The sequence below is a fragment of the Rhincodon typus genome, chromosome 2 (assembly GCF_021869965.1).
Source record: "Rhincodon typus isolate 14 chromosome 2, sRhiTyp1.1, whole genome shotgun sequence".
In the NCBI taxonomy this organism is placed as follows: domain Eukaryota; kingdom Metazoa; phylum Chordata; class Chondrichthyes; order Orectolobiformes; family Rhincodontidae; genus Rhincodon; species Rhincodon typus.
Window position 1 is genome coordinate 5414858 of NC_063333.1, and position 21052 is coordinate 5435909.

At 42.4% G+C, this 21052-nt stretch overlaps 1 protein-coding gene across 1 annotated transcript in view; it reads right to left on the reverse strand.

The window, feature by feature from the left end:
- Positions 1–662: 662 nt before the first annotated feature.
- Positions 663–21052, reverse strand: part of recql4 (RecQ helicase-like 4) — a 63133-nt gene continuing 42743 nt past the window's right edge. Inside the window, exons 18-25 of the mRNA XM_048616567.1 lie at positions 14390–14524; positions 12260–12437; positions 11872–12001; positions 10140–10315; positions 8166–8352; positions 5266–5422; positions 4512–4620; positions 663–1855 (exon numbers count right to left, since the gene is read on the reverse strand). Of these exons, the coding sequence (XP_048472524.1) occupies positions 1734–1855; positions 4512–4620; positions 5266–5422; positions 8166–8352; positions 10140–10315; positions 11872–12001; positions 12260–12437; positions 14390–14524 (1194 nt within the window). The 3' untranslated portion in view covers positions 663–1733. The remainder of the gene's footprint in view (positions 1856–4511; positions 4621–5265; positions 5423–8165; positions 8353–10139; positions 10316–11871; positions 12002–12259; positions 12438–14389; positions 14525–21052) is intronic.

The window sequence follows — 21052 nt, forward strand, 5'->3', positions numbered from 1 at the left end:
GTTAACTAACAATCACTCAATAACTCCACATCCTACCCTCTCTCATTTCAGTGATACACTGACTCACCCAGACACATACATGATCACAGACTGTTTGAGATGGTTCCCAGAGTTGGAAATGGTGGAAATAACTAATTCTAGTAAATCCAAAAGTTTGATGTTTCATGATAGTTTGTTGCTTTGCTTTCTCCCTCCTATTTTGAATATTGCTTTGATAGCAACAATAGCTGGTGGCATGCAATAACAATAAAAAGATACAAAATGTGGAAAGAATGTGGCCAATCTTTCTCAAAGCAAAATTTATTTGTTAAAAAAACATTAAAAAAGTCCAAAGCAATTTCTGGTACTTAGAGTTGCAAAAATAAACTTTAATATAATACAAATATAAATAGATAGAAGACTGTAAGAATGCTGTGTAAAATGATGACCAATGAACATTCTGACACCTCTGGAACGTTCCTCTGTACACAGGAAGCCTTGTTCACTGTATCACATTACCTCAGCAGAGCCGCAACAGCAGTGCAGACTGTTTTGAAGGCAGTAACTGAATTAATAAGCACAATCAGAAGACATGACTGCTAAATTACTCTTGGTTGTCAATGACCATTAACCATTTACCCTCAAACATCATTTAAAAGGATGAAGTATTGACATTACGCCAGGTCCTCCATAAAAACTGAACAACTTTGATTCAGACGGGAAGTTGCCAAATACTTCAAATTGTCACAGATTTACAAATCAGTGGAAAATACAAAAACTGAAAGCCTGAAATAATAAATCAGAACATCTGTGAACGCGCAGCGCGACCACTAATATTAACCAAGAGAAATGAATATTTTAGGTGAATGTCGTTCACGAAAGCACTTCTTACAGAACATTTGTTCCAAAGGCCTACCTGTCTTGACAGATCTGGATCATCTAAGTGGGTTTCAGTGTTCCGTTATTATTGTTTTTAAGATATGTTTAGTGGCTCTAGCACAGCAAAAACTAGAGATGGTAAACAACTATCAGCATTAGTGATGACAAAACTGCTTTATTATTTAATATTTGCCAAGGATCACTTGCTGGTGGATCCCTCTGCAGCCTAATGAGGAAGGGTCACCAGACCTGAAACGTTAACTCTAAATTTTTTCTTCACAGATGCTGCCAGACCTGCTGAGCTTTTCCAGCAATGTCTGTTTTTGTTCCTTTTTTTACAGCATCTGCAGTTCTATCTGGTTTTTATTTAACATGACACAAATCAGATGCATCATCTGAGAGCTCCCTCTGATTTTAACCCTACCACAGTGAATAGGATCTGAGCAGTGGATGCTATGCTCACTACAGGGACCATGTCTCAATTGCAAATTCTATTTCAAAAGGTTCCTTCCCCTTGCTATACAGACGTTAGCATTTCCTTGGTTGCTAGTAACGTTCCTGTGCTTGTTTGATTTTGAGTTGGGAAGCAAGATGAGAAGAGGGAACAGCCCTGAAATCCGTGATGAGTCAACAGCTAAGATAAACCTAAAAATCAGAGTTTGCAGATGATCAGGGTGAAAACAGCAGCCAATTATACTAAAACCATGATGGATCTAGGCAATGCTAGGTCACTGCTCCCAAATAAAGGTGTTGAGGTTCCTCAATGTAAGATGGCAGGTTGTGTGGCACAGTTGAGAAGCAGCTACGACGTTTAATAGTAGCACTAACCATGTTGGGCAACAGACATCCTACCCTAGGAATCTGCCTGCTCAAGCTCACTTCATTCTGATCAATTCCTCTGTCGCCATTCGTATTATTTCATTGAAGTCAAAGTTGAGATATTTCCGCCAGAATCTTCGATCTCGTCCATAGACCTGAGCTGGATAACACGGGCTCTCTGAGTCAGAAGAAGACAGAGGGCAGGAATATATTATTTGATAAGCAAATATCAAAAGGCTGTTTGTCGTAATAACAAGAAAACCAACAAAAAAAACAAATCAGCCCCGACCACACTGTTTAATAGAAAGCACATGGTGGCAGCTATGTCATATTTAGACAATACACACGGCATTTCTGTGAACAGTGTATAAGTCAGGAAGTGGGCAACAGTGGGAACAGATGCAGTATAGGCCTAAGCACTTGCGTGCACGCACACAGCACAGCACAGCACAGCACAGCACAGCAGCTGATAGAATTTAAACTCAGTAAATCTAGAACTGAAAGCAAGTCTCAGTTATGGCAACAATGAAACTATCAATGTACTGATCTGGTAATCTACCATCTTACCTGGCCGACCTTGGACTTCCCTACATATACCCATCTGAAATGACCTATCAAGCCACTCAGTTCAAGGGCAGTTAGGGATGGACACCAAATGCCAGTCTTGCCAGTAACACACACATCTCATGACAGAGTAAAGCAATTTTAAAAATCCCAGGGTTGCACTGAGGTCACTGATTATAGCCTGTGCTACAAAGAGTGTTGTACTTAGACTTTAAACACATCAACTCAGGAGAACCCTTCATCATAAAAGATGAAAATGCATACATTAAATCTGGAAACTTCAGTGGGCAGCAGATAGATTAAAAACCAGTCGCTTCAGCAGTTTCTTCTGGGGAAGGAAAGCTCCATGATTCCATTTCCACACTTTGGTGAACGACAGTAGTGAAAATCAAATTAGCTAGGATTCCCATTCGTGAACATGTTTCTAGACAGTCTCAGAATAAGGAACAAACAGAAATTGCTGGCAAAACTCAGCAGGTCTGGCACCATCTGTGGACAGAAAGCTGGGTTAACGTTTCAGTTTGATAGTTCTGAAGAAGGGTTACTGGGCCCAAACCATTAACTGTTTTCTCTCTACAGATGGTGCCAAACCTGCTGAGTTTTCCCAGCAATTCCTGCTTTTGCTACTGATTTCCAACATCCGCAGTTCTTTGTTTGATTTTTCTCAAAGCTAGGAGTTGGCCATTTAGGACTGGGGAGAACTTTTTAACTCCCACACTCAAGAGGGTGGTGAATTTCAGTCATAGAGTAATGGCCCAAACTGGTCCATGTTGACCATGGTTCCCACTCAGCTAGTTCCAATTGCCCGTGTTTGGTACATATCCCTCTAAACCCTTCTCATCCATGTACCTATCCAAATGCTTTTTAAAAAAATGTTGCTATTGTACCTGCCTCAACCACTTTCTCTGGCAGCCCATTCCATACACGCACCACTCTCTGCGTGAAGAAGTTGCCCCTCAGGTCGTTCTTAAATCTTCCCCCTCTCACCTTAAACCTGTGCCCTCTAGTTTTCAATTCCCCATCCCTGGGAAAAAGACTATATGCATTTATCCTGTCTATGCCTCTCATGATTTTATACACCTCAATAAGGTCACCCCACATTCTCCTATGTTCCAAGCAATAAAGTGCTATCCTGGCCAACCTCTCCCTATAACTCAGGCCTACTAGTCCTGGCAACATCCTCGTAAATCTTCTTTGCACATTTTCCAGTTTAACTATGTCTTTCCTGTAACAGGATGACCAAAACTGCACACAATACTCCAAATGCGGCTTCACCAACGACTTATACAACTGTAACATAACGTCCCAACTCTTTTACTCAATGCCTTGACCAATGAAGACCAGCAAATCTTTGCAATTTTCCACTCTAGATTAGATGCTGAGTGTATTTAAGATAAAAGTTGACAAGATCATTGAATATGAAGGGAAGTAGCGATATGAGGTTAGTACGGGAAGATGAAATTGATGTAAATCAGCAATGGTCTTGTTGAACGTCAAAGGACCTGACTAATTGAATATTCAATTCTTTCTCCTGAGACTAAAAGATGGAGGAGCAAAGGTAGATCATTCAGACCATCAAGTCTGCTTTGCCAATGAATGAGATCATGGCTAATTTGATAACTCTCAATTCCACTTTACTGCGTTTTCCCCATAACCTTTCACTCCCTTCTGTCCATCTGTTTAAATCTTTATATCTCAGCCTATATTTACTTCCAGTAACTCTGTTGGCAGAGGTTCTTTCTCAATGGTACAGTTTTAATGATAGAGGGGTGGCACGGTGGCTCAGTGGTTAGCACTGTTGCCTCAGCGCCAGGGACTTGGGTCCGATTCCAGCCTCAGGAGGCTGTCTGTGTGGAGTTTACACATTCTCCCCGTGTCTGTGAGGGTTTCCTCTGGGTGCTCCGGTTTCCTCCCACGGTCCAAAAATGTGCAGGTTAGGTGGATTGGCCATGCTATATTGCCCATATAGTGTCCAAGGATGTGCAGGTGAGTTGGTTAGCCATGGGAAATGCAGGGTTATAGGGTAGAGGGGTGGGTCTGGGTAGGATGCCTTTTGAAAGGTTGGTACAGACTCAAATGGGCCAAATGGCCTGCTCCCACACTGTAAAGAATTCTATGATTTGAACTTCAGACACTCTTAAAAAGCTCACTTGAATGAGACACAAACTGTTTTAATCCAAGAAGACAAGGGGAGGGAGAGGAGAAAAGAAGGTTCAGACCTAATGAAAACACGTTTTTAAAGTTTAATAAATGAGAAGGAGATGCCTTACCGATACCATGAAATATTCTCGCAATGGCTCTGCCAGAGAACTTCTCCTCATGATGGATAGACAAGAATTGTCGGATATCAGCTCGGATCTGACTTTCCCAGTCTTTGAGCTGAAACACAGAGACGCCATTCGGGGTGAAATCTTACAATCACTGTCCCTCCCTCTCGAGATGTTCTTACTTTAGTAAAATAATGCTAATAGTCTTGGCCAAAAAGGAAATGAATGAGCAATGCCCCTATCAGTCTTATCCGCGAATCACACTGTTGTTAAGTGATTGGGGCTGATTTAGTACACACACAAATTGATACAATTTGACATTAGTCAATTATCCTCCATTGGTCACATTTACCTGCTCTCATCAGGAAACAGCTGAGATTTTAGACAGAGGTTCTGTTTACCATAGTCCTTAGGGACTCATTTAAACAGATTCTTATTTGCTGCAAATCCTGCCCCATCTCCAACTAAATGGCTATCAGAACACTCAATGCAATTTGTCAGTGCCAACAATGTTCTTAGTTGTCAAACCTGTTTTAGTTACAAAGTACTAGAACTCACAGTCTAATGTGGCAAAAATGAGCCAGTGGGATTACAAATTCACTCCAATTCTGTTAGGGTTCAGCACTGACAGAACAGAAACAAAGTTTTTCAAGTTTTAATAAATGAGTTCTAATAAATAATGATGGAGATGCACTCTTCACCCAGTTCATTTTTACATAACAAACAGCACCATAAAAAGGTCTGAGCCTGTACAAACCTTTGCTCTGCTCAATTCGTCCTCATCTTCTGAGTAATTCGTGCTTTGACTCTGATCATTTTTCTGATCAAAATATTCTTTCAGCACTTGTTTCAAACGTGAGCTCTTCTCCACCGAAACAGCATCTGCACAGATGCTGCAGTTCTTAAAGGCTACACTATAGGACACAGAGAGAGTGGAAAGAGAAACAGAAACTAGTCATTTATTAAAGTGGCTTGACAAATGCCACACTTTCAACATTAACTAGGAGTAATGTGATGAACCCAGTCCAACTGTAGTTAATAGAATTATCAGTGAGGAGCAAGGTTAATCATCCAATAACCTACTTCAGGTTAATGGCCACCTCCTTTGGCTTTCACTTTCAGTACAGATTGCCACACACTTACTTGAGGACCTTAGATTGTACAAGTGATCTATATGCACAACTATGAGATTGCTACAGAATAACATTCACTTTTCTGAGTACTTCACTTTACTGTAAGAAGTGATGTGTCACCTGAGGAAGCGTCTTTGACTGGGTATTTAAAGAGGGAACTAGACCGGTTAGATGGCTGGGGGTATCTACATAGGGAACCTGGGGTTGGCCCCAGGTAAAGGGTATTGAATGGAGATGTGTTAGAGATGTACTTGCTTATGTAAGGTTCGGGTATGGCATACAAGTTCTTCAACAAATGTAGCAGAGATGTCAACAAGTGGGAGATCCTCGCTCAGAAGCAACGGTCTTGGAGGAAGTTTCTGTATGAGAGATACAATTCTTTGAGAACACCCATCACCAAGAAATACAGAAAAGGAACTGGGGAAAGGAATGCGAGCGATGAAAGTCAAGGTCTCATTCCAACCCCCAGAAACAGCTGCCAGGTGTGTGGCCGGAGATGTGGCTCTAGGATCGGGCTCATCAGCCTTACCAGGGTCCCACAGAACTGAGGACCGGTGACACAGAGGTCCCTAGGTGGACAAACACACTCGTGAGCTGATTATGAAATGGAAACGTACTCCCTTTAGATAATAACACAAGGACGAGGGACAGTGATCTAAGGTTTTGGGAAGGAATTGCAGGGAAAAACTTCCCAAAAAAAAAAAGTGCTTTTTAAAAAAAAATCATTCTTTTGATGTGGATGTCACTGGCAAGGCCAGCATTTATTGCCAATCCCTAATTTCCTTTGAGGTGGTGGTCTTCTCAAACTGCCGCAGATTGTGAGGAAGATGTAAAGTGACTTCAGGAGAATTTGGACAGGCCTAGTGAATGAACAAGAACATAGCAGATGGAATATAATGTGGAAAATGTGAGGTTACCCCTTTTGGCAGGAAAAACAAACATACACAGCACTTCTTAAAAGTTAGGAGAGTTTGAAAAGTGTAGTTGTATAAGGGACCCAGGTGCCTTTGTTAATAAATCACTGAGGGCTACAATGCAGGTACAGCAAGCCATTAGGGAAGCTAAGGGAATAACGGTCTTTATCACAAGAGGATTTGAGTACAAGAGTAGTGAAGTTTTCCTTCAATTATATAGCAGCTTGGTTAGATTCCACCAGGAGTACTGTGAGCAGTTTTGGATTTCTTATCTCAGGAAAGATATTATTGCCATAGGGGGGAGTGCAAAATAGGTTCACGAGTCTTGTTCCTGGGATGGCAGGACTGTCCTGTGAAGACAGGTGCGACCTGAACTCTTACTGTCCTGACTCAGAGACAAGAGGCTGACCCTGAGTGAGTATGATTTCAGGAAGTCACTCCATCTTTGAAAGATTCATAGAGCTGTACAGCACAGAAACAGACCCTTGGACGGCATGGTGGCTCAGTGGTTTGCACTGCTGCCTCACAGCATGAATGTCTGTGTTGCGTTTGCACGTTCTCCCCGTGTCTGCGTGGATTTCCTCCAGGTGCTCCGGTTTCCTCCCACAGTCCAAAGATGTGCAGGTTGGGTGGATTGGCCATGTTAAATTGCCCGTAGTGTTCAGGGGTGTGTAGATTAGGTGGGTTATAGGGGGATGGGTCTGGGTGGGATGCTCTGAGGTTCGGTGTGGACTGTTGGGCCGAAGGGCCTGCTTCCACACTGTAGGGATTCTATGATTCTATGAGTTTGGGTAAACAGGGTCTGTATTCTTGAATTTCAAAGAATGAGAAGTGATCTCATTGAAACTTACAAATGCTTGAATAAACAGACAAGATAGATGAGTTAAGATGTTTTCTCTGCTCAGGGAGTCTAGAATCTGGTGGCAGAATCTAAAAGTGAGGATTCCACTTAGGTCAGAGATGAGAAGAGAGTTTGTTTTACTCAAAGTTGCGAATCTTTGGAATTGTCCATCTCAGAGGGTTGTAGAAGCCCAGTCTTTGAATATATTTAAGGAACAGAACGATACGTTTCTGATTACCAATGACATACAGGCTTATTTGAGATGGGGTAGGTAAAAGGCGTTGGAATGTTAGGTCATATTGACTGACTCAACAACAGCCCTGAATGGCTTTCTCCTGTTCCTATGTTCTTTATAGTGGTTACACTGAAACTGCTGTTGGGAAGAGATTTCCAGGACTTTGGCCTAATGACAGTGAAACAATGGCGATGTTATTCGAAGTCAGAATGATGTGGGGCCTGGAAGTGAAACTGTAGGTAGCTGTGTTCCCATGTATCGGCTGCCCTTCTCCTTAGTGACTGGTAATGGTCTGGGAGATCACTGCCATGGAAATGATGGAAGCAGAGGCAATGTGTGTTTTCAAAATGAAATGGATGGGCATTCAACAGAAATAAACTTATAGGGGTTACGTGGACGGTGTGACAGAATTGGACAGATTGAGATGCTCTGCACAAAGTCAATGGGCTGAATAGTTTCCATCTCTTCTGTAATGATTTCAAGACAGTCCTTCGATGACCCTAACCAGTGTTTTTCTGGACAGATGATACACACCTGTGGAATGATTTGAAGCAAGCTTTGAGGTGACATAGTGCAGTCTTTTCATGGGCCAATACTCGCTGGTGCAGGAACTTACAAACTGCATCCAGTTCCTCATTGTCGAGATCCCCAAAGGATCGGAAGTGGAAGGATAGGTTACTGAATTCCACGAGTACACCACTCTTCCCAGTGCCTTGAAACCCTACCAAAGAAGGTAAAAAATGACAAAAAAAACTAAGCGGACTGAGCAAGAACCCGAACAGTGAACTTTAGCCAAAGGGAAGCATCAGGTTTGATGAAAGGTAAAGTGAACTCCATTTCTCTCACAAACCCTGAATGATCTACTGAACATTTCCAGCAGCATCAGCAGTATCTAGATACTGTAAGGGAGAAAGCAGGTTTGTCTGGATCGGGAGTTAGTGGCTGCATTGCAAACCACATTTGTGTTCAGTCTTTCAAATGAAGAGCAGCTGAGAAATGAATTAACTAGAACAGCAAAGAACATGGAGTGAATTCCTGAGTAAATGATTGGTTAATACTAACCAGATTATGATGGGTTACATTGAAAGAAAGTTGCCTAGTGACATCAGTGAAGACAGAAGGTTTAATATTGTTTAGTTTGGCAGGTAAGTGAAAACATGCTCTGATTAATTAAGTCTACACAAACATAGAACTTAGGAGTATGGTAAAATCTGGATAAGGATCTGGGGTAGTGAAGTATGCAGCAGTCACAAAGTAGTATGTGACAGAAGTATTCAAAAGTACATTTCAGAAAGTACCAGAGTGTTGAGTTATTCAGGCAGGGAGTCAGCTAGCTATACCTAGAGGCAACATAACTAGAGGGAAAAGGTTTCCAGAAGAAACATCAAAGAAGATTCAACACAACAAGTGATGCGGAAAAAAATAACTCAATGACTGCATAACAGAGGACAAAGAAAAACAAAAAATTGTCCAAAACACAGACACAATTCTCTATTGATAATGAAGACAAGGAAAGAACCATAAGGGTATTCAACATGTGAACATGGGACACAGGAATATAGGAGGAGGCCATGTAAACTCATGAATCTGTTCCACCATTTCATCAAATCATGGCCCATGGACAACTAACGTGAATATATATGACTTGTTCTCCATATCCCGCAGTACCTTGGGTCAACAAAATTTACCGATCTCAGTTTTAATGTTTATACTTGATCAATAGCAATTGTGTTCCAAACTGCTACCATCCTTTGAATAAAGAATATTTCCCAATTTTAGTCTTCAAACTATAACGAAAATATGTACCTCACAGGAAAAGGAGGGGCAATAACCTTTGGAAGTCATAGAGTCATACAGCATGGAAACAGACCCTGTGGACCAACCTGTCCAAGGCGAACATAATCCCAAACTAAACTAGTCCCATCTGCCTGCTCCTGGCCCATATCCCTCCAAACCTTTCCTATCACTAATAATAGGAATCTCTTGTCAGAGGGTAGTGGATCTGTGGAATTATTTATCACAGACGGCTGTCAAGACTGGGTCATTAAGTATATTAAAGGCCAGGACAGACAGATTTTTAATCAGTAAAGGAGTCAAGGGTTATGGGGAAAGGCAGAGAAGTGCAGTTGGGGTCTATCAGATCAGCAGTAACCACACTGAATTGTGGAATAGACTCGATGCGGTGAATGTCCTACTCTGCTGTTACATCTTATGGTCTTACACAATAGTAGTGGAGAAATTCTGTAATTAGTGGGTATGCACCTTTTGCAGGCATGATTGAAAATCTCAAACAACATGACGTCTCCCAGTTCCCAAAGTTGAAGGACTTAAATGGAACAGATGGAAAATACTGTCAAAAGGAGGGAAAACATAAAGAAGTGATTTGTGTAGGGACAAATGAGAGAACGTAAGCAGATATTTTGCACACAAGACTTGGAAGGGAGGAATCTCAGCATTATGCTCTATTCTCCAAGAGTTTCTCAGCTCCACCCAAGCTCACTTACTCACCTTGCTTAGATTGAGATGTTGTCCACTGCAGTTGCCTTAGTTCTCGTTTAACTGGCAGTAGTTCCCATCCCATTGAATCAGCCAATTCCACCACATCAAACTCGACTGAATTGGAGTGGGTATGATCCACACCACACAGGCGCTCTTTGGCAAGAGCCACAGCCACAGGAGGACATCTTCAATCAAACAACAGGCAGAGATTAAACAGTATCAGCCTCCTCAAATGTCAAAGCTTCAATGTGCTAAGACATCTGACAAATAAGGTTTATTTAATGTTGCAGGGCTTAAATTCCTGTGCAACAGGTAAGTTGGGCAAGGACAGGAATTTGCAATGGGACTTAAACCAGGATCACTTCTGCTCTGGTTCTGGTCTAAATCAAGATTGATACAGAAGAATTCTGTTTGCGTTCTCTTCTCCAAATAAAATGTTATAGGAGTTTCATAGAATCTTGTGTCACAATCTTGTCAGAACTAGAACCAGGAATCAAAGGAGGAGCAGTAATCAATTTCTGGGAGACTGATGCCCAAACTTAGGCCATCTTTGTCTTTGGGATGAAACAATTCAAGTTTAAAATGTTTCCTTTGATTTGCCACAGTCAGAACAGAGAGACATCATTCCAATTCCCCAGAATTCTTTGTGGAAGCTGATGGTTGGAGGTCACCGACCCTGTATTTAAATAACCCTAACCCTGTGTTTTCAGATGGTTGAGGTTGTTAATGTCACCTGCTGTCGTTGCCAAGAGTCACAGTTATGACAGCAGAGAAATGTGATGCCTTTTGTCACAAAAAGTAACGATTTCAGCTTCAACTAAGTCCAAGAACTGCACAGAATTTACATTGACATGTCAGTTGATGAGATGGGGAGGAACTGCAAACGGTCACGAAATATCAGCTGCAGCAAGTTGACAGCAAAATCTTGGATGCATTGGAAAGTTTTCTGATGCTAAAGATTCAATGCAAGTGTCAACACTTGTTGAAACAATCAAGGCTCTGTGTGAGGACACAAGGTGGTAGGAGCATGGTCTGAAGCACAGTAAAAACTTGATCAATGCTGCCCCACTCGTGACAACTTAGGTCCAGAAGATCACAGAATCCCTACAGTGTGGAAACAGGCCATTCCGCCCAACAAGTCCACACTGACCCTCAGAGCATCCCACCCAGACCCATCCCCCTATAATCGAACTAACCTACACATCCCTGAACACTACGGGCAATTTACCATGGCCAATCCACCTAGCCTGCACATCTTTGGACTGTGGGAGGAAACCGGAACATCCGGAGGAAACCCACATAGACATAGGGAGAATGTGCAAACTCCGCACAGACAGTCGCCCGAGGGTGGAATCGAACCTGGGTCCCTGGCGCTGTGAGGCAGCAGTGCTAACCACTGAGTCACCGTGTCGCCCTCTTACTGTGTATTTTTTGATTTCACAAAGCTAGACAGTAACTGCTTGCAGTAGCATTCTGCAGGCCTAACATGACACTGATTTTTACTGATCCAATTGAAACCAGACATCTTCATCTCACTCTAACGCAACTGCACCGGTACATTGTGATAGGTCAGGATTTTGTTTTGTCACATAATTTGCTTTTAATTGATAGATAATTTCATTGTTTCCTTTTTCAAGGGATTCCAAACAACTCTGCAATGAAATGCTCTCTCATTCAGCATTACACTGTAGAGTCATTACCTTCAATCACTATCACCAATGATAGTGGGAACAACATTTACCTCCTTGCTATGTTTCTCAGTTGCATGGGTCCGCTGTAACACTGGAGGCGACAGGTTGAAAAGGTTGGGTGCATCAACTCTACCCAGTGCTGGGGGTGCAGTTCCAGGTAACACAGCAAAGTTTCAATCCCTGAAAGTTAAACAGAAGTATGCAGGAGTCACCAATGTGTTGGAATCAGTGGTAGAGAACCAGCAACACTTTCCTATGTAAGCTTTCTCACATCAACAGTGTGGGCTTTACAAAACTTAGAATGCTAATGAAAAGTACAGCTCATAATCAGCTCTGTTTAGTTTCTGTGCTATTCTATATTTAATATACAGTAGGTTATTTTTAAGTCAGATATCCAGCCACAGACAAGTTAGCATTGGGAGAAGCAGTGTCACCTACCTTCCTCTCGGATATCTAACATCTCGACAGTTTTCTGGATTGACATTGCCCTCTCGTGCCTGTGGCAGACCCTTGAAGAACTTACATCAAATTCTTCGAGGGACTGGTCTCCCTCAGGGGGCAGTTCTTCAGATGGGCCAGGGATTTCCAGCAACTCATCGTCTGTGATGGCCCAACACTGTCATGAAGGGAAAAAAAAAACACACAGGAATTGCACCATCTATATCTGCAAATTAAAATCAAACATGTATCATTATAGCCTGATTTCAGGAAATCAGAACACCTAAAAAAAAACCTGAGTACCGATGGCACCATACTCCTATCACATCTTTAAAGTCAACTGATGCAGGTTGGGTGACCGCTACGCGGAACACCTTCATTCTGCCTCTAGAATGACCCCAAGCTTTCTGTTGCCTGCTGCTTCAACACACCAAGGTGTTTCCCTGGTCAACATCTCTGTCTCAGGCTTGCTGCAGTGGTTCAGTGAAGCTCAGCCCAAGCTGGAAGAACAGTATCTCAAGTTTTGCTTGGGAACTCTACAGCCTTCAGGACTCAATACTGAGTTCAATGGCCCTGTGGTCCTTCTCCCATGTCCTTGCCCAACACCAACCCCCTGCTCCAACACTAGGCTTTGTCACCACATTGGCTCCTACGACAACCATCCCACTACCAGTTACTATATATACTGTACTGCATACAGTTCTGGTCACCACACTAGCAGAAGGATGTGGAAGCTTTGGAGAGGGTACAGAAGAGGTTTACCAGGATATTGCCTGGTATTGGGGGGGTTTTAGCGATGAAGAAAGGTTGAATAGACTGGGTTTGTTTTCACTGGAACACATGAGGTTGAGGGAAGTTTATACAATTGTGAATGGCATGGCTAAAGTGAAAAGTATGAGGCTTTTTCCATGAATGGGGGGGGTGGGGGGGGAGTTGGGCGAGAGTTCAAAAGAGATGCACCAGCCAAATGTTTCACACAAAGGGTGGTGATTGCATGGAACACACTGCCAGAGGAGGTGGTGGATGCTGACACAATAGCAGCATTCAACAAACACCTGGATGAATACACGAATAGGAAGGGAATAGAGAAATACGAATCCTGTAAGTGAAGACAGTTTTAGTATGGAAGTGCAAAACATGTTAGCGCAGGCTTAGAGAGCTGAAGGGTCTGTTCCTGTGCTGTATTGTTCTTTATTCTACTAATGGTCCCCATTAGCAGCTATTATTTCTCCCAGGCTGACCTTTATCCAGTCCTTTGTCTGACCAACTGTTTTTCTCTCTCTCTGGGCTTCGTCTATCATTTACATCTACCCCCGCCACTCCTCCCACTCCACCTTCTGCATATAAACCAACTTTTATCTGCTCCTATGATGCTGCTTGGCCTGCTGTGTTCATCCAGCCCTGCACCTTGTTGTCTCTTTTACCTAGCTAAAATCAGTTCTGAAGAAAGGTCACTGGACCCAAAATGTTAACTCTGCTTTGTCTCCACAGATGCTGCCAGAGTTGGAGATTTTCCACCAATTAAAAATAGTCATACCTCGCAGTCATGTGGGTTTAAATAGGTCTAGCAGTCAGTAGAACACAAATAATTAAGAGCTGGATTTGATAATTTGGCCCATCAAGTCTGCTCCGAATTTTCTAGGTCATGGTTGATCTTGGGTTTCATCTCTAACTCCAATATTTTGCAGCATACAGTCCATCCACAAATATTATTAAATAATAATATTTTACTGCTAAAATTTGGTATCTTGGAAACTTGTATTGCAGTAGTTGTGGAACGATTGTTGATCCCAATATAAGGTGATAGCCATCAACTATGGAAACAACAGCTGCTCCATCACTAGTCATGTCATTCTGGGAGCTGGCTTGTTCTCTTGATGTTCAACAATTAACATTTTAACCAATTTATCAGGTCATTCACAGTTCTAATCTTTCCCCAAATACTGCACAAAATCTGACAAACACCCAAAATATTCCAGGTTTTAAACTGTATGTGAACATATGCATGTGGCTTAGTATTGCACTGAGAGCTGTATTAAAATCAACCTGTGATTAAAATGAGGGGGCGTGGGGAAAAGAAGGCAAAAAAAGAGATCACAAATATCCAGTGAAGCATGTTTTGAGACTTACACTGACACCCTGCTGTTTCTGATAAATCTGACGGCATTTGCAGGGTGGGAATACTTTCTGTACCAGTTTCTTGACTGTATAATAATCCACAGTGTCAGCGTAAATGTGCCGGCGCAACTCATTCAAATCTCCACCCTGAGAAGAAAAGTCCAGGAATTAAACAGATCATCAAGGATTCACCAGTTAAAAACACTGTTGTACAAAAAAAAATTCACACGAAGGGTGTAAACACCCAGACTTCTTTGAACATCTTACTTCTGTGCACATGCACGCGGTAGGATTGTCAATTCTGCTGGCACACCACCACTACACCATCTCCATCTCTATCCTTGCGATTCTGCAAACAGTTTCCTAAACTAGTCATCTTATAGGATTATGATATTCCCAACCACTCAGGAAAGTTGGGGTGGGGGTTGCAGAAAGAGGGAAGTGTCAGCATTCCTTTTGTTTGCTGAAAATGGAAGGAAAACAGAAATGCAAGTGGAGAGTGACCAACCTGAAATATTACGCCACGTTTCTCTATCTGCCCTGGAAGGTCTGTTGAGTACTGCCAATATTATCTGCTTTTCGCTGAATTCCTTCTTAATACTGCCAACTGGATGGCCCCTATTAGCTTAGCCATCTTCACTGCCACATTTAAACAGAGATACACCAGACGGGGGGAATAAAATAATTGCCCTTACAAATCGGCTTGCAGTGGACTTATTTTTTAATTCTGTCGTGGGGTGCGGCAAGGTCAACATTTTTTGCCCATCCCAAATCATCCTTGAACGGATGGGCTCACCGGGCCATTTCAGAGGGCATTTCAGAGTCAACCACACCACTATGGGTCTGGAGTCACATACAGGCTAGACCAGGTAATGACAGCAGATTTCCCTAAAGGAACACAGGAATAGAAGGAGGGCATTCAGCCTGGTCAAATCTACTTCACCGCTCAATACGATCATGGTCGTTCTAACACTTCCAGGCCTTTTATCCACATAACTCTTATGCCATGGTAAATCAAAAGTCTAATCAATCTCTATTTAAACATACTCAAAGATTGAGCTTTCACAATCCTCTGGGGTAGAGAATTTTAAAGATTCACCAGCATCTGAAAATAAATATTTTTCCATATATTCTGATTTTGAAAACCTCTAAAATCAGCCTTCTTTTTGCCTAGAGGAACAAAGAACTTTACAGGTCAGTAACCCTAACCATTCAACCCATCATGTTTGTATCAGCTTCAAAATAGCTATCCAGCTAGTCTCATACTCCAGCTTTATCTCACAGTTGTGCCACTGAGCCGATAATGTCTCTCCATATTTCTTCTTTCAAAATACATTACCTCACAATTCTCTGCATTTAAAATTCACCTGGCAGATGTCTGTCTATTTGGCCAACTTGTGGATGCTCCTCTGAAGTCACTCAGTGTGATCCTTACAACTCACTATTCTCCCTAGTTTAGTATCATCTGCAAATTTAGAGATTTTGGCCTCAACAACCATTTCCAAATCTGAAAAAGCAAGAGTCCCAACACACACAGAAAACCTCGCCAGTCCAACAAATGCCATCTACATGAGATATACAAGATATAAGAGCAGAATTAGGCCATTCGGCCCACCAAGTCTGCTGCACCATTTGACCATGGCTGACATGTTTCTCCATCCATTCGCCTGCCTTCTTGCTGTAAACCTTGATCCCCTTATCAATCAAGAACTGACCTCTGTCTTAAACAAGTTAAGAGACTTGGTGTACACAGTCTTCTGCGACAATGAGTTCCACAGATACATCACCCTCTGGCTGAAGAAATTCCTCATCTCAGTTCCAAAGGGTCACCCGTTCACTCTCAGGCTGTTCCCTTGTCTCTCTTATTAGTGGAGACATCTTCTCCACATCCACTCTAACCAGGCCTCTCAATATTCTGTAAGTTTCAACGAGAACCCCCTCATCCTTCTAAACTCTATCGAGTACAGACCCAGAGTCCTTAACCACTCCTCTTTATCCCCGGGAATTTTCTTGGAGTTTGTAGGGAGGAAGTTTACAAGACCAGCATATCCTTTCTTAGATACGCTCCAAACTGCTGACAATATTCCAAATGTGGACTGACCAGAGCCTGGTAATGCCTCAGCAGTACATCCCTGCTCTTGTACTCTAGACTTCTTGAAATGAAAACTAATATTGCATTTGCCTTTCTAACCACCAACTGAACCTGCATTTAACCTTAAAAGAATCCTGAACTAGGGTTCCTAAGTCCCTTAATGTTTCAAATTTTAAAGCCCTTCCCCATTTAGAAAATAGTCTAAGCGTCTATTCTTCCTACCAAAGTGCGTAACTGCATACTTTCCTACATTGTACTCCATCTGCCACTTCTTCGCCCACTATTCTAGTCTGTCCAAGTCCTTCTGCAGCATCCCCGCTTCCTCAACACTACCTGCCCTTCCTACTAACTTTGGGTCATCTGCAAGTCTAAACAAACCATCTGTGCCAATTTCAATTTGTGCTACAAGCTTATTTACTTTGTTTAGTGTACGATGTGCATTTAAGTACAACACCCTCTGTCTGATGTTGACTTTCTCCCTTCTCATTGTTGTCCCCTCAACTGCTGTGCCTGAGGTTAGATCCTTGACCCGCTCCTTTTAGGATTCTGGAAACTTTAATAACCTGTGAGCCTTCCCTCACTTAACCTTTTCCATAATTTTCCATGCAACTCAACTGACCCCCCTACTAGTTAGATTAAAGCCCTATCCTTAGCTCTAGGTATGCAAGTTGCCAGGACTCTAGTTCTATATCTATCCGCAGTTTCCTATCTTTTAGCCAACTTCTAAACCATGCTGCCGAGGACCCATCAATCCCAAATATTTCTGATTTGCTAACCAACCTGCCATATGGCACTGTATCAAATGCTTTCTGAAAGTCCAAATATACAAGATCCACAGCACTACTCTCATCCACTGCCTGTTAAAGCACGCAGTTAAAGAAATCAATTAAATTTGCCAGACATGGCCTGCCATTGACAAAGCCCTGTTGACTGCTTATTACTAACTTATTCTTCTCTAAGTGCATATTTATGTTATTCCGCATGATGGTCTTCATCCGTTTTCACACTATTTATGTCAAGCTGATAATTCTGTTGTTTCCTGGGATATTCTTTGCCTTTTCTTAAAGAACAGTATCACATTTGCAATCCTGCAGTTCCTGGGGACCAATCCTGTGTTCGGAGAGGCCTAGAAAACTTCTGTCAACAGCTCCACAATTTGCTCCCTTACCTCTCAACAATGTAGGCAGCATCCTACCTGAGCTCAGCAACTTTACCTGGAGCGCTGCCAGCCTTTTTAGCACATCTTCTCAATCTATCACTACACTGCTCAGTTGGTCAACACCCACATTTTCACCTGGGCCAGTGTCACTATGTTCTAATTTAGTAAAGAATAGAAGCAAAGAAAAAGCTGAAAGAACTGCGGATGCTGTAAATCAGGAACAAAAACAGAAGTTGCTGGAAAAGCTCAGCAGGTCTGGCAGCATCTGTGAAGAAAAGGTCAGAGTTAACATTTCAGGTCCGGTGACCCTTTCTCGTTCATAGAAGCAAAGTACTCATTTAGTAGCGAGAAATCAGAATTAACGTTTCGGAGCCAGTGATCCGAAACATTAACTCTGATTTCTCTCCACAAATACTGCCAGACCTGCAGAGTTTCTCCAGCAATTTCTGTTTTTGTTTTGGATTTTCAGCATCCACAGTTCTTTCGGTTTTTACTCATTTAGTAGCTCTGGAATACCTTTTGCTTCAGTGAGCAACTTACCCTGCTTCTTCCTTATGGGCTCTATTCTATCCTTCACTAATCTTTTACATTTGAAGAACATTTAATCATTTGTTTCAGAACAGGCTGCCATCCTTTCCTCACGCTTCCCGTGAGCCTTGCCTATTCCAACCTAAACCTCTCTCCTGTATTTGAGATACTCTTCCTGATTTCTACTATTATTATTCCAATATGTAATCATATGCCTCCTTTTTCTTCTTTATTTTCTCATCAATATCAACAGCCCCAATTTCTTCAAGCTATCCTCATTACTGAAGTTTCGCATTTCTGAACCGTTCTTGTAAAACGCTTCTGCACTCTCTCCAACGCATTCAAATCTTTCCTATAATATGGCACCCATAACCCAATACTCCAGCTGAGGTCTAACAAGTGTTCTACATCACCTCCTTGCTCGTGTACTCTTTGTTCCTTCACAGGATGTAGATGTCACAATTATCTCTAGTTGCTTTAGAGAAGATGGTGGTGAGCTACCTTCTTGAACCACTACAGTGCATTTGGTGTAAGCAGACCTACAATGCCATTAGGGAGAGTTCCAAGATTTTGACCTAGCCATACTAAGGAATTGCAATACATTTCCAAATCTGGACAATGAGTGGCCTTGGGTGGGAGGGGAGTGGGGGGAGAATTGTGGATGGTGGTGTTCCCAAATATCTTCAGCCATTGTCCTACTAGGTGGTTTTAGTTTTGAAGGGTGCTGTCTAAAGGTGCTTTAGTGAATTTCTACAGGGTGTCTTGTGGATGGTATGCACAACTGCTACTAAGGATCAGTCATGGAGGAACTAAATGGATGTGGATGTATTGCCAATCAAGTGAGCTGCTTTGTCCTGGATGATGCCAAGCGTCTTGTGTGTTGTTGGAGCTGCACTCTTTCAGGCAATTGGGGAATATTCCTGACTTGTGCCTTGTAGATGGTGGACAGGCTGAGGAGGAGAGTTATTTGATGCAAGATTCTTAGCTTCTGGCTTGCTCTTGTAGCAATTGTAATTATAGGGCTAGTCCAGTTCAGTTTCTGGTCAATGGTCACCACTAGGATTTTGATAGAAAGTCATTGATCCTGAACTAGTGGTGTGCCACACAGATCAGTGCTGGGGCCACAATTATTTATATTATGTAATAATGACATTGATGAAGGAAGTGAACGTAATATAGCCAAGTTTGCAGATGACACAAAAAGGTGGGAAGGTAAGTGGTGAGGATGACACAGAGTCTGCAGAAAGATATAGATGGGTTAAGTGAGTGGGAAGAAACTTGGCCAATGGAATATACTGTGGGGAAATGCAAGGTTATGCACTTTGGCAGGATGAAGAGGAGCTGAATACTACTCAAAGCAAAGATATTTGGGAGTCCTTAACAATGAATCATAAAAACCTAGTATTCAAATTTAGCAGGTAATAGAACAGGTCTTTATTTCAAGGGGAATGAAGTATGAAAGTAGGGAGCTTTTGCTAGAACTATACTGTAGTGATTGTAATGAGGTCAGCCAAGTGGACCTCACAGAATATGAGCTCCCTGATTGGGGCTGTTAATCTGGTCCAATCATGGAACCCTAGCTGACAAATATAAACAGGACCAGGAGGTTCTGTCCACTCTGACAGCTGACTTTGAAGAAGCTGGATCATTGTCAAGGAATTTTCACATGTAAAGAAAGGGTAACTTAGTGATAAGATGCCGGCCTGTTGGGAGCTATTTCATTTACAAAGCACTAGTCAGTACCACAGCTGAAAAACTGACATTTTGAGCTTTTATCCAAGGAAAAATATACTAGCATTTTTCAGTCTAGAGAAGGTTCACTAGGTGATACCAGGTATGGAGGGATTTTCTTATGAGTTGGAATATAGAAGAATGAAAGGTGACCTTATTGAAACAGACAAGCCTGTTAGGGAACTTGACAGGGTTATGCAAAACTGTTGTTTCCGTTGTGGGAGTGCCTAAATCTGGAGGGCATAATCTCAGAATAAGGGGTCGCCCATTCAAAACAGTGATGGGATGAATTTCTTCTTTCAAAGGGTAGTGAATGTGGAATTCTTTACTGCAGAGAGCTATAGAGGCTGGGTCATTACGAATATTCAAGACTAAAATAAACAGATTTTTAATCAGTAATGGAATCAGGGGTCAAGAGGAAAAGGCAGGAAAGTAGAGTTGAGGATTATCAGATCAGCCATGATCTCACTGAATGGCAGAACAGACTCGATAAATTGAATTGCCTACTTCTGCTCATACGTCAAATGGTCTCCTTTGTGAAGCAACTAAAGATGGTCCAGCTGAGGATAAGGAGACAGGCCTGAAGCGTCAGTTTTCCTGCTCCTCTGATGCTGCTTGGCCTGCTGTGTTCATCCAGCCCTGCACCTTATCTATTTCTGAGCTCCCTTCTCCCTCCCCCCACCTTTTTAATTCTGAAGAAGGTTCCCTACTTGAAACGTCAGCTTTCCTGCACCTCTGATGCTGCCTGGCCTGCTGTGTTCCTCCAGCTCCACACCCTGCACACAAAGACCTAGATTACTATATGTATAACAGGAGGGGCAAAGATCCCAGCACCAACCCATAGAGAGCTCCACTACAAACAAACCTTCCTCCACCCCTAGAAACACACACACTGAACAGTACAGGCAGTCGCTGGGTTGCAAACTGGGCTCTGTTCTGGAGCCCAAAGTTGATTTATAAGCAGGTCAGGACACAACGCGGGACCATGTTGCTGGTAACATGCAGGAAACCTAGAACAGTGAAATGAGATGTGTGGGACTGCACTGCTCAGTTAGGAGCACTGGTAAATCTGACAGCTTTAATTCGGGATAACAAGGTGCAGAGCTGGATGGCTCCTATGATGCTGCTTGGCCTGCTGTGTTCATCCAGCTCTGCACCTTGTTAT